Below are 18,332 nucleotides of genomic sequence, written 5' to 3' on the forward strand. Positions count from 1 at the left end.
GAGTTGCAAGCTATATGATAATAATATATTATATTGATCGAATAAAAAAAGAGTCAATATTATTATTTAACCCGTATTTTTATCCTTTCTTTCTATATTTATATTATAAAAATGAAGAATATTTTATACAAATAAATGTAAAAAATTTTTAGCTGTAGTCACGAGAATTTAGCCTGCTGAAAGATCAAAACAATTGGTTAGTTAATAATTTATTAATTATTATCAACTGGTTTGATCTTCTAGCGGGCAAAATTCTCGTTATACCCCACTCACATCTTTTTTTTAGCTTACCTATTTGCGATTTCAAGATTCTGGAAAAATCTATGGGATACCGTGATGAATGAGATATAAAAAATAAAAAAGTGTGAATTTCGCGCACATTAATTTCGTGATATCAATTCTTAAAAAAATTATTCGCGATTTTATATGGGCATTTTGACGATTCAATAGACCTTTTTCTCTCAACAGCCGGTCAGCATTATAAATAAATTAATATTTATTTAATTTTAGTTATATAAATTATTTTTTAGATAATAGATATCCAGATCGAAATAATAGTTTGGACTTTTCTTCAATATTCTCCGTCTTTTTTTCTACTTTATTTCTCCTAGAAAATCTAAAAATTTCGCCGTATTTTTTCCGGTTTTTTTTTTCTATTTATTCTATGCCTTTTTTAAATTTTTACACCCTAAAAATATCAATAAATATTTATTGTTCAGTGCAAAAAAAATGTGGGAAAAAAGTGTATTAATTTCTTCGGCCACAGCTCATCTTCATAAAAAGTCAGAGAAAAGACCGAGACATTTCTCCGACCATGGAATATTTTCAGGAAAAGATAAAAACTTTAAACAATTGAAATATAATTGATTTTATACATATTGAACTTACCAAAACTTGAATTAAATTAAATTAAAATTAGAAACTAATTAAATAGAAGAGTAAAGTAAAAAGTAAGTATGTACCTTAAGAATATTTATTTTTATTCAGTTATGCCCTTTTTTATTTATAAAATTCAACAAAGGTCTTTTTTTTTTCTTTTTTTTGTCTTCTATTATTCAGTCTTTTTATTTTTTTACATTATTATGTGTCAGATGATAATTAATTTATGTGAATAATCAAAGTGTGCAAATAAATTATTATTATTTCTTATTCTAGCTCTTATGAAAACTATTTTATAATTAAAAAAAAAATAAGTACCATTGTAATTGAAATTTGTATTCTGATAAATTTAATCCTAATAATAATATTAACATTTGTCAATAAACTTAGCAGATTACAATTATTAAAAAAAAAAAACAATTAAATCATTTCCATGATGATTATATTTTGTCAAATTTATATTTAAAAATCTAAAATTATAATTATGAAATATTAAATACTAAATTGTTTGTGTAAAGTAAAAAAATAAAATAATTAAACAATAACTTTTCTTTTTTTTGCATATGCTGCTTTAACAACACTTGTTGTTTCCATAATTAAGGTATTAAAAATAGCAATTGTTAATTCATTTTTAACAGCAAGTTCATCATGATGAAATTTAGTCCATTCATCTTCTTCAGCTTGTGCTTCTCTAGCTAATAATTCATCAACTCTATCACCTTTTTTTCTACTCCATCTCATAACCATATTTTCACGTTGCATTTTTGTTTTAAAACCAAATAATGTTGCAACTTCTTTACAAACATGTTCATTTAATTCATCAATATTTTTTGGTAATTTAATAATTGTTTTTGTTTTATAATTTGGTTTTGTCCAACTTGGTCCTGGTTTTTCATATTCTGATTGATAAATATCAGCAACAGTTTCTTTACATAAATCAAATAAAAATGTATTATATATTTTTTTATCATCTTTTATATTTTTATCAATAATTTTATCATCTGTATTTGATGTATTATTATTTGTTGTTGTTGTTTCACATATTTCTTCTGGTGCATCAAGCATTAATATATCATTACCACATTTTTTTTCATGATAAATAAACATTGTTGCTTTTTCAGTAAAATTTGTTAATTCATCAATATTATTTGGAATAACTGTTGATGGTAAATTTTTTAATCTTGATGATGTTTTTGGTCCACCTGGTGGTGTATATGGTGGTGGTGGTTTATTTGGTATTTCACGTAAATAATATGATACTTCTTCAGCTTCTAATTTTTTAATTTGTAATTCAATTTGTAATTCTTCAATACGTAATAATCTTGCATCAATAATAGCAACATCAAGACCAGGTGTATTTAATGAAGCACGAAGTTTATCAATCATATTTTCAATATCTTTTTCACTTTCTGTTTGTGGACGAGCAGTATGATATTCTAATTTATTATTTGTATTTTCTGGTGATATTGGAGTTAATAAATCATCATCCAATGTTTCAATATCAAGTCGTGATGAATTTTGATCTCTTGGTGAATCCATATTTATTTCAGATATTTCTCGTGGTGTTTCTTGTTCTTCACTTGAATCATCAGTTGTATCTTCAATATTACGTAAATTTTCAAAACTTTTATCATCAATTTTATCAATTTTTTCAGTTTCATTTATAATATAATCATTTATACTTTTTGTTTCGTCAATATTTTCAATTGTTGTTTGATTATTTTCATATGATAATGATGGTATTTTTGATAAATCCTGAGGAATACAAGATAAATTATTATCTTTTTTTTGTGATATTTCATCAAGTATACGAAGAACATCATCTGTTCTAACAATTTTTTCATATTTATCTGGTATTTTTGATGATTTATGAGAACTTGAACTAATTGATCTATCAAGTATCTCACTAACTTCCATACTCTCTTCAGATATATCCTCATATTCAGGATCTCGAAGAATTTCTTGAATTTTATTAATTGGTTTTTTAAAAATAACATCATTTTCATTACAATCATTTGTTATAAATGTATCATTACTATCATTTAAATTTTCATGATGACAATCATTATCTTCACTGACACTTAAACGATCTAATGCTTCATCAAGATGTCTATTAATTTCAATTTTTTCATCAATATTTGTTTCAACTAATGTTTTATCTTTAAAATCAATTTCCAATATAATTTTATCTGAAAATGATACTTTTTTATTTTTACATTGATTATTAGTATCTGTTGATTTACTTGTTATTTGTTCTATATCATTTTCAGTACTTTCACTACCAACTGGATCTTGTATATCACCTTGTTTTTCTGTTTCAATTGATTGTGTTCTTTTTTCAATATTTCTTTCAACACTACGTAAAACTTCAGTCAATTTTTTCAAGGCAGGTTCAACATCAGTTGTCAAGCTAAGTTCTGGTGAATAAACTGGTACACCAATATTATTTTTTATTTCTAGCTGTAATTCACCAGGTACATTATCAATATTAGTTATTATTTTTTCTCTATTTTTTAATTCCATTTTTTTACAATCATTTTCAATAATTTCTAATATATCATCCAATTCATCTGTTTGCGATGTATTTTGTTGTATCATTATACTCAAATCAGTCTCTTGATCATTTAACATTGTATTACCAATATTTGTTGATTCACAATTTGGCACAAAATAAGATGCATCAATATCATTATCAAAATTTTGATAATTAAATGAATTATTAATATTTTTAATTAATTTATTATTATTATCAAAATTTAATTCAATTTGTTGTTCATTTGAATTATTTATAATATTTGAATGATCTTGTTGTATTTCAAATGAATCAGATATTGTCCAATCACTTTCATTTTTACTATTTTCATGAATTTTTGATGAATTTTCATGATGTGATATTTTTGTACTTTCAAGTGAACTTTCATTACCTGCCTCATTAATTTCTGATGCTTCAATTTCTTCTTCAATTTCTTCTTCAATTTCTACTTCATCATTATCATAATTATTATCAATACTTGTCATTGTTTCACTTTGTTTATCAACAGATAAATTATCTTGACTATCATGACTAATATTTACATCTTTTTCACTAATTATTTCATGATTATTTGATTCATCTTCGATAAATGAATTAATATTTTCTATTAAAGACTGTTTATTTGATTGATGACATTTATAATCACTTAAACTTTGATTATTTTCACTCATTTTTGATATTATTTCTGATATTGATTGTATATCACCTTCAATAATATTAAAATCTGATGATAATGCTTCATTTTCTTTATGTAAATCATCCATACTTTTTTCTAATTTTGCTCCACTTAATTCTAAATTTTTACCACCATTATTAACTAATGATTTATCTAATATTATTGATTTTTCAATTTCACTTAGCATTGCTTTACTACGAGCTGTAAAATCAATTTCTTCACTTATTTTTGTACATTCTTGACTTGGTATTATACTAGATATAACTTCAGTTACATCAACACTTGTTATTTCTGATGATGTATCATTATCCTTATTTAAATTTATAGATAAAACATCATTTGTATCATTATTATCAATATTATTTTGTAATATTAATGATGATGTTGTGTCAGTTGATTTTTTATTATTACTATTATAAGTTAAAATTTCAGGTATTGATTCTGGCTCTATTGTACTTGTTGTTTGTGATGATTTTAAAAGATCATCAGTTATATCTCTTGATGTACTTTTTGGTGTTTCTTCATGTACAGATGTTAATATTACTGAACGTAATTTTTCATCTGATTTTTTACTAAAATTTGACATTATTTCACTCAATGTTTTGAGATCATTTTTTAATGTACTTATTGGATCATCTAAGCTTTCATTGTTATTTATATGTCCATAATCAATTTTATTTGTTAATGATTTGCTATTTTTTAATTCATCAGTTAATCTTGTTTTTGTTTTTGTTGTCGTTGTCATTGTATTGTCTGTATATTTTTTTGTATTTTTTGATTCATCATCAATATTCGATGAAGATTTAATTTGTGAAATATTCTTTCTTTCAGATAAAATAGATTCAATACTACGAATCGATGGTTTTTTAGTTTTATCTGTTGTTTGTGTTTTTGGATTTGTATAATTAACAAGTAAATCTGATTCTGAACGTGAACGTAATAAATCATTATTTTTATATAATTCTTGTATACGTTTTATTGGTATTTCTGGTACTTTAACATCAGCAAGTGCTTTTGCTTCAATTGCTAATTTACCACTTTTTTTCGATACAACACGATTTGTTTCAATTTTTTTCTGCATTTCATTAATTGTTGTATCATATTTCTGCAAAATTATCATTTTTAAAAAATTATTAATATAAAATTATACATGTATTTCTATTAAATAGTAATAAATAAATTAATTTTATTACCTTTATTTTATTTAAAAGATCAGCTTCTAATGCTTTGAGTTTTTGTTTTGTTTGTTTTTTAGATAACTTGACTAAAACTGCTTTTTTTTCAGCTAATTCTTCAGAAAGTAGCTCAACTCTACCAGCTACTTCACTTGCATCTGATGAAACAGTCACATCTTGAACAAATTTAAAAATAACAAATCAATTATGTAATTAATTCTTAATAATATAATAATTTTAATATTTGTTTTTTGAATTGTATATATTTTAAAAACTAATCACTTGATGACGAAGAAATTGTTGTTTTTTTTATTAAAGCTAACACAAATACTATTCAAAATAATTTTTTTTTTTTTCTTACCATTGTAAGATGCAGGATTAGATGCATTGAACAATTTATATGTAGCCTCTTCCATTCTGGCAACTCTATTCTCACGAGCTTTCAGTCGAGCATGCCAAGCAATCCAGTCTTCAACGCAATTTTGTCGAGCAACAACTTTAGCTTCTCTTTATTGATAATAATAAATTTACATATTAAAAAAATTAATAACAAACAAATAACATGTGAAAAAACAAGAAAAAACTAATTGAAATATTTTGTGAATGAAAACAAAGTGAAAAAAAAAAAAAAACATTGATAAAAATGAGAAAAAAAAGGGAAAAAAATTTCTACCGTGATTGAAGAAAAATAATTAAAGCTTGAATATCAACATTTCGATTCTTCATGAAAAATTCCAGGCAAATTTTCCCACTGCAATGTGCCAACTATCCTGACTGGTGGGGAAAAGCTTGAATTCTATTTTTACGAATCATCGTTAGGTATACTCGTGATTTATTCTTAGATGATTATTTTAAAAACCGAAATTTTTCAATAAAAATAAAAAATATATTTTACTTTGATTTTTTTTTATATGTAGGTAATGGTTTAAATTAAAGTTTTCTTTTTTTCTTTAACTAAATGAAAAAAAAAAAAAAAAAACAGCTAGAGATAGCTGATTTAATGAAATAAAATATTTATATACTCACTGCTCAAATTTTTTTGGAGCTTTGAAACGATGATCCTGTGATCTGATGACAACTGATCTTGAATATGATTTTTCTGAATCACCAGAACTATGTCTCGAAATAGTCAATGTACTAACTTGTGATCTAGTTGATATATTACCTAAATTTTGCACGTCATCATCATCATCATTATCAATTTCACCAGTAATATCTTTTGAATCATTTAAATAATTTTCTTTAACATCTTCATCATCATTAGAAATATCTTTTAATAAACGACAATTTTTTTCTTTTAATGCCTTGGAATGTTTAACAAGTGTTTGAATTGAATTTTGACTTTCATTCATATCTAATTCTTCTAAAATTGAATTTTTAGATAATTTATAATTTTCATCATCATTTTTATCAATTTTATTATTTGTACGTTTATGTGATCTTATTGTATCATCATTATTTAATATATTTGTTTTTTGACGTAATATATTTTCACTTAATACATTAATACTTGATTTATTTTTTATACTTTTTGAATTTTTTCTTTTATTTATTTGTTTATTATTTTCAGGTATATTTTGTAATTTAATTTGTGTTGTTTTTGATTTTTTTGTCATATCATCATTATCATCAATCATTTTTTTTCTTGTTAAATCTTCAACAAGTGTATCAGATTCAGATTTTTGTTCTTGACAATCACCATTATTATTATTATTAATATTATTATTAATACTATTATTATTATTATTATTAATAAAATTATCACCCTGTTTTGTTTGATTAATTTTATCATCAATATCAAATTGATGACATCTTAATTTTAATGAATCAACTTTTGGCATTTTTTCTTCAAATTTACCTTTTCTAACTTCAAATTTTTTTGGTGAATCAATTTGTGATGAATTTGTTGAATCTTGTAAATTTTTATTAAATGATTGTTTTGTTTTTTCAATATGTGATTTATCAGAATCAACAAGTGAACTTATTGAACTATTACTTCTAATATCATAACCTTTCATTGGACCAGATAATCTTCTTGGTGATTGACAATCAGCAGTTCTTTTTAATTTTGTTAATATATTTTTAGTTGACATTGTTGGATTAAACATATTTCTTTGTTTTTGTAACATTAATTTTCTTTCTTGACTAGCAAGTTTATGTAATTCTTTTAATCTATTCATTTCATCTTTTTCTTGTTGTAATTTTAATAATAATGCACGTTGTTTTTTTTTAACAGATGATATTCTTGAATCTTGTCCAGTATCTCTTAATGCTTTTTTTTGTTCTTCAAGTTTAACTAATTTACGTGTTCTATCATTTAATGTTTTTTCACGTGATTTAAATAATAATTCAATTTTATCATACATTTGTTCTTCATCTTTCATTAATTGTACCATTTCAAGATCTAAATATTTATTAAATGAACATGTTACATCACGTGTTGATATACTTATTTCAGTACCAGTTTCTGTTTTAATTGATGATGTTGTTTCATGTAAACTTATTTCTGACATTGTTCTCATTTTTTTTAATTTATCAATATTTTCAAAATCATCATATTCATCAATTGAACCAAGTGATAATTGATTTAAATCACCACGTGAATATGTTATTGATGGATGTTGTTTTTTTTTAATACATATATCTGTTTGTGTTGCAATGTCATTTGCTGTTTGTGTTTGTACTTCTTTAGCTATTTTTTTAGGTTCAATTAATTCATTTGTTTGATTTATAAATTCATTTGTTTTATCATCTGTTAGTTCACGTGATTTTTCTTGTTGTACATTGTATAAACAATTTTCTACATCCATAACTTGTTGTAATGATTGATTATAACTATCAAATAAATGTAATTCAGCTTGAAATTGCATATGCAATGCTGTTGGATGACGTAAATTTATATTTTTATCATCATCTATATTTTTTTTATTTGTACCAATTTGTAAATCATCTTGTAATTGTTCTTGTATTATTCTAGTATCTTTACGTTTTCTTGGACGATATAATAAATTCATATCTGGTGTTGTTAAATTATAAAATTCATCTTGTGTTGAATAACTATCATCTCTAAATGATATTCTTCTTGGATCCATAAATATATCATCAATTGAATTTGTTGATCCAGTTTGTTGTGATTTATCAATATCTTTAATACGACAATCTAAACTATCATTTAAATCATCATTATTTTTTGAATTTTTAAAATTTGATTTATCATTTTTTTTTGTATCAAATTGTTTTTTTGATGATATACGTTGTTTTGTAAAATCATCATTATATTTATGATTTATTTGTTCATTATTACGTGTTTTAAAATTTCTATCTGATATTGATTCAGAACTGTATGAACGACTTCTTGATTCTAATGATCTATCACGTGATTTTATTGAATGTAAACTTGTTGATTTTAATTTTCTATCATCATCTTTTTTACTTGTTGTTGTTGTCGATGTTGATGTTGTTGTTGTTGCTGCTGCTGTAGTTGTCATTGCTGTTGCTGTTGTTGATGTTGTTGTTGCTAGTGTAGCTGCTGCTACTGATGTTGTTGAAGGTGGTGGTGGTGATGATGATGGTGAAGATGAAGATGATGATGATGCTGTTGTTGTTGCAAGTATTTTTTGTTTTGTTTTTTTACCAAAATAATCATTAAAATCATTATCTTTAGATAAATTTTTTTTAATTTTATTTTGTATATCATCATAATCTTTTCTAGATGTATGTTTTATTAAACGTCTTTTAAAATTATCACTTGTATCATCATTTTTTAATTTTTTTGTACGATTTTCTTTTTCTTTTGTATTATTATCTCTTGTATGATCTTTTTTTTTATTAATACTTGATGTAAATGATACATCTGGTGTTTTTAATTGTTCAATTTCATCACTTGTTATAAATGATGAACCTTCTGATTGTGAAAAATCAAGTTTACGATGTGCTAATGATATTTTTTGTGATTTTTGTGATAATCTTGGTGAATAATCCATATTTTTTGGTGATATTTTCATATCAGGAACTTTAAGTGGCTTTATAAAATCCATTTTATCAATATTTAATGTTGAAATATTATCTGGTATATGTTGTTGTTGCTGCTGCTGTTGTTGATGTTGTTGTTGTTGCTTGTTGAGTTCATGTTCAGCTGCAATTGCAAGTTTACGTTTTACAGCTGTTATAAATGTAAATGGATGTGGTTGAAGCTGACATTCATGAGTTTTAGTCAATGGTTTGTTATCATTTGAGGAAAAAAAACGATTATTTAATGTCTAAAATAAAAAAAAATAAATAAAAAAAATCAGTTAGGTATATTATTAGTTAGTGATTTATGACGCATTCATTAATTGTTTTTTAGTATTAAATAAACATAATTAAATCTTACAGATGCTGAAGCTGCTTCTGCACGTTTTGCAACTACATCTGGATCCGTAAAAAAAACATATTTTTTTTTATCTTCAATTTTTTTATCATTCATCATTATTGAAATATTTATTATTATTTATTATTGTATCTAATTCCATTCTTTAAGCATATATTTTCACTCAAAATAACCAGCTGTAATGTAAAGTAAAAAAAAAAAATTAAAAACTCAATAATAAATTAACAAATGTAATAAATTCATCAACAAAAAATTATTAATTTATTTATAATATATTTTAGGTTAAATGTTTTATTTACCCAGTACTCCAGCAACACCTTAGGACGCCGAAAATAACTGGAGAAGAGCGTTAAAAAATATTTTTCATATCACTTTTTAGCTGAATTAAAATATCGACTTTTATTCACACAATTCACACACTAAAAAAGCAGAAAAAAAAAAAATACGTTAAAATAAAATTGTAACCTTTTAGTAATAATAAAATGATAAATATTTTTAATTTTGGAGTTATCAGATAAAAATAAAAATAATTTAATTATAATAATTAATTTAAGATAAACCGAATAATTTGATTGTTGAAATATTGAAATTGTTGATTACTTTTTTGCTGTACTTGTGGACAATTAAAAAAAAAAATGTATGTAGTGGAATTTTGTTGATTTTGGACTTTTTCCTTTTTACATATACACTGATATACCTATACAAATATATATAGACAAGTTTTTATATACTATATGCAGGGTCGATTACGTGTGTAGACATCTTGCAAGGGGTGCAAGGGGGAAAATATGTACAACCGTCCTTGAATGCTTCGTGTTTTATGCGGCGTGTTTTTTTTTTATTTTTTTTTTCTATTTTTTTACCTGCTGGTATTTATGATTCTCGACCAATCGTCAAGCTTTGATTTACCCTATTCAACATTTTTTTTTTTTGGCTGGTTTTGGAGCAGACAGATTCGTACACCAGAAGATAAATTATTATAAAATATTATTAGTTGATTAAAGTGATATAAATTCAAGATTAAAGCTTGCAATTTTTTGAAATGCACATGCACATTTATTATCGAAAATTTTGAGGTTATATTTGTTGGAAAGTTGAAAAAAAATCAACACAATTTCTTGTTTTGAAAGTAGAATTTGTTTACAAATTGTTAAAGAGAATAAGTGACAGTATATTTACAATAACAACAATGGTAAAAATCAAATAATTATTATTTAATTTTTAATTAATTTAAATTAATATTTTTTGTATATTTTTTTTTTCATAAAGGGAAAAATCATTAACGCAGATAAAACATCAGATAATCCACAAAAAATATCAAAGACAAGTGTGGTAAGTAATAAATAAATATAAAAAAAATTATTAACTATTGTTTTTTAATATTGTTATTGTTTTTAGGCAAATGCTATACTGATGGTACGAAGAGCAATAAGAAAAAAAGACCAAGAAAATAAATCAAAACAAAAAAAAATAAATAAAAATACAAAAAATGAAGAACATAATTGTTTAATAAATTTAGATAATTCAAGAAAATCATCAAATAGTGATAAAATTAAACTAACTGGTTATAATGTTAAAATGATAATACAACAAATGAGATTAGCAATATTGAAACATGATTGGAAAACAGTACAAATATTATTTTTATATATAGAAAAAAATAAATCTATGTTTTATGCTTTTGAGCCAATATTATGGAGAACAGTATTTTTAATATTTTTAAATAGTCCAATGAGTAATTGTTCATATTTTGAAGAATTTTTAAGAAAATCAAAAATTATTGATAATATTTACAATAATCCAAATAATATACTTAAACAAATTATGACATTAGAAACATATTAAATTTATTATTGTATTATTAATTTGTAATAATGGCACACTGAAATATATTCTTTTCTTTTTTTTTTTATAAAAAAATGATTTTATAATTATTATTATCTCGCATTCTATATTTCGTACAATTTATTAATTAAATTTTACTTAAATTAGATTGACATTTGTTTTTTTTATGATTTTACAACAATCAATAATAATAACATAATAAATGTGAACTATATACAAGTGTATTAGCTGTTTTTTTTTTTGTCTAACAAAAAAGATAATGAAATTATTAAAATTTGATAAATAATATCGTTTAAAAAGTACATTGCATTTTCTTGATTAAGAAATATTATTAAAACTATAATTATTGTATTTGTTTAAATAAAAACAAAATATAGATAGATGATAAATTTATGAATTTTTTTTTTAAGTTTTAAGATACGGTGGAATAATGATATAACAATAAATAATTGTGAAAAATTGGGATTAAGAATATTATTTTTTTTTTTATAAGTTGGTCAGTCAAGTTGTAAATGAACACGTGTATCATTACCAGATAATTTTACTAGATTTATTAATGTTTTTTTAACACGTAAAATTGTTAATCTGGCTGCTGGTTTATCATGCCAACATTCACACATTAGTTTACCCAAACCAGATAATGCCTGAAAGATAAAAAAAAAAATAATTAATATATTTATTTTGTTTATTAACGTGTTGTTTTAATATATGATAACTTACTGGATCAGATGACCATCTGTTATGTATTTCAGGTCTACGTTGATCAAGGTATACGAGTTTTCGCATTTCGTCAATTGATGGTTCATGAGATAAATTTGGAAAATAATCAGCATATGGTGCCATGTAATCTAGTGCAACACCGTTACTTATACAACGACGACAAACTTCCCAAATAATTAAACCCAAACTATAAATATCTGCTCGTCTGTATGATTCTAAACACTTGGAATTTATCCTGCAATAATAAATTGATTGATTAATTAATCATAAATATTTAAAATTCTAAATATAAAAGATATAAAATAATTGGAGATGATGTTGGGGGCGTAAATCGTTCATGATAATAGTGTTTGTAAGATTAATTTTGGGGAAAAAATAAAATAATATTTCATTTATGACGAAATAAATTTGAATTGAATTCAAATACTATTTTTATAAAAGTTTGACAATTATAACTAAAGTCATCGAAATAATCATGAAATAATTTAATAATTATAACTATAATTAAAAAAAAAAAAAAATGTATTAATAAACTATTTTATGGTTTTAAAAGATTTAATCAATGTCAGTTGATTCTAGATTTCAAATTATTTTAAATGACATTAAAAAGTCATTTGAAGTTATCTTTTAAAAATCAATTTCATTTGAATTAAAAATATCTTAGTAACTTTTGTGGCTCTAACTCTCTTGTAATAAAATATTATATAAAAAACTTACTTTTCATCCAATATTTCTGGACTAATGTATCTTTTAGTTCCTGGTGGAATATCAGAATGGTCATCACTATTGTTATCTAATTTTTCTTGTGTTATTGTCGATGCTAATTCAGCAATAACACAACTTCCATTATTTTTAACAAGTATATTTTTAGATTTTAAATTTCTGTGTGCCATTGCTTTTTTTCCTTTGGTACCATTTATTTCAGTATGTAAATATAATAGTCCATTTATAATACCAAGACAAATATTTATTGTTTGATGAAGTGTCAATGGATGAGGTGAACGATTTAAATGATTATACAATGAACCAAGTGGATGATATTGTGTTACAATCCACATTTGTACACAACCTGGTTTTGGAGTAACATCACTACCAATATATCCAAGTATATTATCATGTCTTGATGTTAAAAGTTGCGAATATACTTCAGTTTCACTTTGCCAATATGAATAATCATGTGATAAATATATTTTAACTGCAACTGATTCACCATTCCATGAACCTTTCCATACTTCACTATTAAAACCACCACCATTTCCACCTCCACTACCAAGACACTCAATTAATGATACATGTTTTGACAATGTACGTTGTACTAATACTGGCAAACCAGAACCAGAACCACTTGTTAAACTTTTACCATCATTAAATTCCTATTTTAAAAATAAAAAATAATGTTTTTTTTTTTATTCAAATTATTATAATAAAAAGATGTAGCTTTATAATAATTAAATTTATACTAACTCGTAATGTACTTTCACCAGCAGCAGTTGCACGTAATTCATGAGGATTATTACCATTACCAATTAATCCTGGTGTTGATGATGAATTATGTATCATCAATGAATCAATATCAGCATCAGATAATAATTTATTACGTTTTGTAACAAGTGGGCGTTTTCTTTTAATTCTTCTTGCAAATATAAATAATAATATTGTTCCAATAATAAATATAAAAATACCAATTATTGGACCTAATATTGACATTGTCAATTTAAAAGCATATTCTTCATTATTTTGAACTAAAAAAAAAAAGAAACAAAGTCAATACCTATATCTATTTATTTTAATTAAAAAAAAATAATTACCATCAATTTCTCGAAGCAATGGAAATGATCCATTATTACATAAATCATTTCGACAACAATCAATCAAATATGTTGAGTCAGTTTTAGATGATGATTTACCACATAATAAATTTGCATGATCTGGATCATTTGTACAAGCTCTTTCAAAACGTTCAAGACCATTTATTTCACGTACACTTGCTTTCCAACACTAAATTTAATTTAAAATTAATAAATTTCGTTTTTTTTAAATTATTAATTATTATTGATTTATTTACTTACAACAATTGCATCAGTACATATTGTTGGTGTTTTACATTGATCACCTTGACATGACCAACATTTAAATCTTGGTCCATTATATACTTTTTTTTTAGGTTCATCATAATCATCTATATTTTCGTTATCTGAATTATTTTGTGCATCTTCTAAAAATGATCCTTCTTCACCTAATAATAAAGACATTATTGTTTTTTTTTTTTTGAACTAATAAATATGATAATAATTAAGATAATTTTTTTTATAATTTAATGATGATATAAATAAAAACACATTGCAATTATTTTGAATAGAGTTTAATTTAGAAAGGAAACACAAGGAGAACACTTGAAAATCCAGTATTTGATATCTTGATCTTTTTTACCTCTCTCTCTCTTTTGCTCGCTTTATTTGCTTTATCTTTTACAAGTTTTTCTCCTTGAAAAAAACCTACAACTTTCATTTTCTTTCTTTTTTTTTCTTATATTTTTATCCCTCGAGATAAAATTAAAAAAAAAAAACTACTCCAAAAATAAAAAATTAAATTGCACAACTTGTTGTTGTTTTTATTACGTCAATTGATAAAATATATAAATAAATTATGTTAAATTAATTAATAGCATACCTGGACATAGATTAACTGTCAGAAGAAGAAAATATATGATAAATATTATTTTCGCCATTACACGAAAACAATGGACCAACAGTTTCTCTAAAGTTAATAAATTTTATTTTAACTTTGATTATTAGTAAACCTTGAAATATACACCATTTTGTTTATTTACTAGTTTTTTGTTTTAAGACACACAATAATTAAAATTATAAAACACTTAATTAAAAAAAAAAAAAAGCTAAAATAAAATATTTTTTATAAATTAATATAAATTAAAAAAAATTATCTTATCACTAAATCCCGGAAGTAAACTATTTATTGATTTATTATCAAGGATAATATATACGTAAACAACATTTTATTTATATATATTTTTTTTTTACATTTATTTAGATTATAAAATAAGACAGTACGGCGTGGCGTCGTTAAAACAAAACACACACATTCATCTCTTGTTTTGCGAAAACTGACATAAAATAGTAATATGGCGGAAAAATGGATTTTTCATCTTATCGCGTCCATTTTTTATTTATTTATTTTTTTTTTTTCCATTGAAAATTATTATTGGTAAGTAAGATTTCTATTAAAGCAACAAAAAAAAAAAAAAAGAGAGACTCGTAGTGTTGTCTTTCGGAAGCTGGCAGCATATCATATATATATTCAAAACTCGGTAAATCAACAGTAAATTAACGTTAACGAAAGCATGTACCAAGAATCAAGGTAAAAAACAAATAAATGAAGATAATTAAAAAATATTTCAGACAAACGAAATAACTACAAGTAAACTAAGCATCCTTTATTATATGTATTTATTATATTCTTTCTATCACATGTGGATAAATAAAATATACGCGAGTTTTTAATATCAAAATTCCATTCATAATTACCTAAATAATAGAAATGTATGAACAGTATTGCCCCTGGGGAATTTAAACTGTGATGCGAATGTGATTTAGAACGTGATAATTCACTGTAACGATCTTGTTCAGATGGTGCAACAAGAAGTACTGGTATCAGTTTCCGAGTAATTCGGAAAAAATCGGAGGAATTCGGAGAAAAACTGAGAAATATCGGATAAAAATTTTCGCTAGGGTGTTTAAAGGATCATTGGATTGTAATGGGTATTGAGGCTGATAAATATTCAATTCAGGGTAAATTTTTAGTTTCTGCATTGAATTATCCTATTATGGACCAATTGTTACAAATGACATAAATGAAATATTAAATCAGCTGGAAGTTGATATTAAATATTAATACCAACACTATAAATTATAATTTATATAATTTAATTGTTACCTTTTTCTGTTTATTTTGTGAAATAAGTAAAATTTTTTCACTTGAGCACTCCTGAGAACAAAGCACGATAAATGGAGGTAAGTGGAACCGACCCAAATGCATTTGCAAAGTCAAGCCATGCCACCACTACTCACTAGCTCTTTGTCCGATCTTCTGGAATCTTCAATGATTTGTTGAAGAACAAAATTGTACTCAGCACACCTTTCATAGCTAAGTGAAGGAGCAAACGGTCCTATAAACATATATGTAATACTCCAATAGCAATATAGGAATATTACATATATGCCTAGAAATGGCAAATAAAAAAAATAATAAAAAAATAATTTTGATCAGATAATTATTTGTGATTAAAAATACACAATTATCTGTTTGAAAAGATTATAATTAAAGTTTTTTAAACTAATAAAATATAAAAATTGTAATAATTAAAAAAAAAATTATTATTTTATCTCATAAAATTTGTCACGCACTTTCAATAGGTGGCCATTACATGCAATAAAAAAAAACGTAGCAAAAAAAAAAAATAATAAATTCACAAAAATGAGACCATATATAGAACCATAGTGGAGAAATCTCTTTTGCTCAGTACCCAACCGCTTTCTCCTCATTGAAAATTCCGTTAAGCAATCCTCTAATACCCTAGCAAAAAGTTGATCAGTACTGTGTTTGACCTTTTCCGAACTGACAGAAAGACCGATAGCTGAAGACAGACGTTGAAAACTGCCGTGAGTACAGCAGCAGTCTGATCAGCTCTGATGAGATCAGCATAGGTGAGTTGATCAGGCCTATAGGTGAACTATTATGTGCACTCCTTAGTCCTTAGCCTTCTCCTTACCTCAACCATCTCAAAAGGTTTGGTCAGTGCTACACTCAGCCGGTCCGTTGTCTTGAGTGTCCGACCAATTCGGCCATTTAATCTGATCTTCATCAGCATCCAAAACCAGCCTAACCAGAGTACATGGTACGAAAATACTGATTGACTGTCTGTATATTGATACTTCTTCATTAACAGATGGACCACTCCGTACTTCTTGCAACGCTCTTTTGCGATTGGTCCTGAGTCATAAATTTATGTTTTATAATTTGTTGTTGAAAATATTCCTATTAAGGTTGAATGTAAGTCCCATCGTCGAATAACTTTTTTGTGCCAAAGGGGCTCGCCCCAGCCCATGCTTTTTTAAAATAAATTGGTGCCCTCTATGCCTAAAATCTGTGTCCGTTACTATCACATCTGTAGTAGTAGACGGTAGGCTGATGGCGAAAAAACTAGACTCAACCGTATACGAAATGTAAAAATGTAGTAGTTCTTACCTAGAACACACAGTAACATAAGCAGTTTTTGGTCACTCATCCGCAGGTGCCAGGTAAAAATCGATTATCAGACTCCTCATAATACATAACTTTTGTTTAAATACTTTAATTTTAATATATTAACTTAAACCTCCAATTGTAGCTCCGAGATATAATTTGAAAATTAAAATCACGAATTATAAGAGACGTTACAATTGGCGAGCTAGATATTTTTTAATGTATTTTGAATATAAAAAAAAATCTCGCAAAAAATAGCTAAAAGGGTTAAAAAAATTATTAAAAATTATATTATAGAATTTAAATTATTGAGCAATGCGGGAGCTGAGCGGTATGGGGATTACAGAGCGGCGCGAAAAGAAAAGAGTGGTGGGGAGTTTGGCAGTCAGCTTGAAGTTTATATTAGAAGAGGAAAACTATAAAGAGAAAAAAGATAAAAACTCCCCACTACTCTATTTTTTTCGCACCCCTCTGTAATCCCCATGCCGCTCAGCCCCCGCATTGCTCTACAATTCAATTTAATTTATAATAATTTTTTTAACCCTTTTAGCTATTTTTTTTTTGCTTGAGATTTTTTTTTTTATATTTAAAATACATTAAAAAAAAATATCCTAGCTCGCCAAGCAATTGTAACGTCTCTTATAATTCGTGATTTTTTTAATTTTCAAAAATTAATATCTCGGCAGGGCTACAATTAATTTGCTTGAGAGTTTAAAATTAAGTTAATATATTAAAATTAAAAGTATTTAAACAAAAAATTATGTAATTATGAGGAGTCTGAATAATCGATTTTTTACCTGGCTTACCTGTGGATGAGTGACCAAAAAACTGCTTGAGGGTATGTGCAATGTGTTCTAGGTCTCAAGGACTACT

General features: G+C 24.9%; 3 protein-coding genes across 3 annotated transcripts; 1 reads left to right on the forward strand and 2 right to left on the reverse strand.

Moving 5' to 3' along the window:
• Positions 1 to 1,391: 1,391 nt before the first annotated feature.
• LOC122851325 (uncharacterized protein PF11_0213-like) lies at positions 1,392 to 10,055 on the reverse strand. Its single transcript, XM_044150473.1, has 6 exons — positions 9,932 to 10,055; positions 9,636 to 9,808; positions 6,290 to 9,522; positions 5,625 to 5,770; positions 5,282 to 5,439; positions 1,392 to 5,193 (listed from the first exon to the last, which is right to left on the reverse strand). Exons 2-6 carry the CDS (start codon positions 9,729 to 9,731, stop codon positions 1,414 to 1,416), a joined length of 7,413 nt encoding a protein of 2,470 aa, XP_044006408.1. The 5' UTR covers positions 9,732 to 9,808; positions 9,932 to 10,055; the 3' UTR covers positions 1,392 to 1,413.
• Positions 10,056 to 10,344: 289 nt separating this feature from the next.
• LOC122851282 lies at positions 10,345 to 11,477 on the forward strand. Its single transcript, XM_044150412.1, has 3 exons — positions 10,345 to 10,824; positions 10,902 to 10,964; positions 11,031 to 11,477. Exons 1-3 carry the CDS (start codon positions 10,822 to 10,824, stop codon positions 11,475 to 11,477), a joined length of 513 nt encoding a protein of 170 aa, XP_044006347.1. The 5' UTR covers positions 10,345 to 10,821.
• LOC122851158 (activin receptor type-1-like) lies at positions 11,040 to 15,351 on the reverse strand. The gene is made up of 7 exons (XM_044150218.1): positions 14,868 to 15,351; positions 14,267 to 14,433; positions 14,006 to 14,195; positions 13,662 to 13,939; positions 12,915 to 13,570; positions 12,198 to 12,432; positions 11,040 to 12,121 (listed from the first exon to the last, which is right to left on the reverse strand). Exons 1-7 carry the CDS (start codon positions 14,923 to 14,925, stop codon positions 11,975 to 11,977), a joined length of 1,731 nt encoding a protein of 576 aa, XP_044006153.1. The 5' UTR covers positions 14,926 to 15,351; the 3' UTR covers positions 11,040 to 11,974.
• Between the last annotated feature and the right edge of the window lie 2,981 nt (positions 15,352 to 18,332).

Source organism: Aphidius gifuensis, linkage group LG1, assembly GCF_014905175.1.
Source record: "Aphidius gifuensis isolate YNYX2018 linkage group LG1, ASM1490517v1, whole genome shotgun sequence".
Lineage (NCBI taxonomy): Eukaryota > Metazoa > Arthropoda > Insecta > Hymenoptera > Braconidae > Aphidius > Aphidius gifuensis.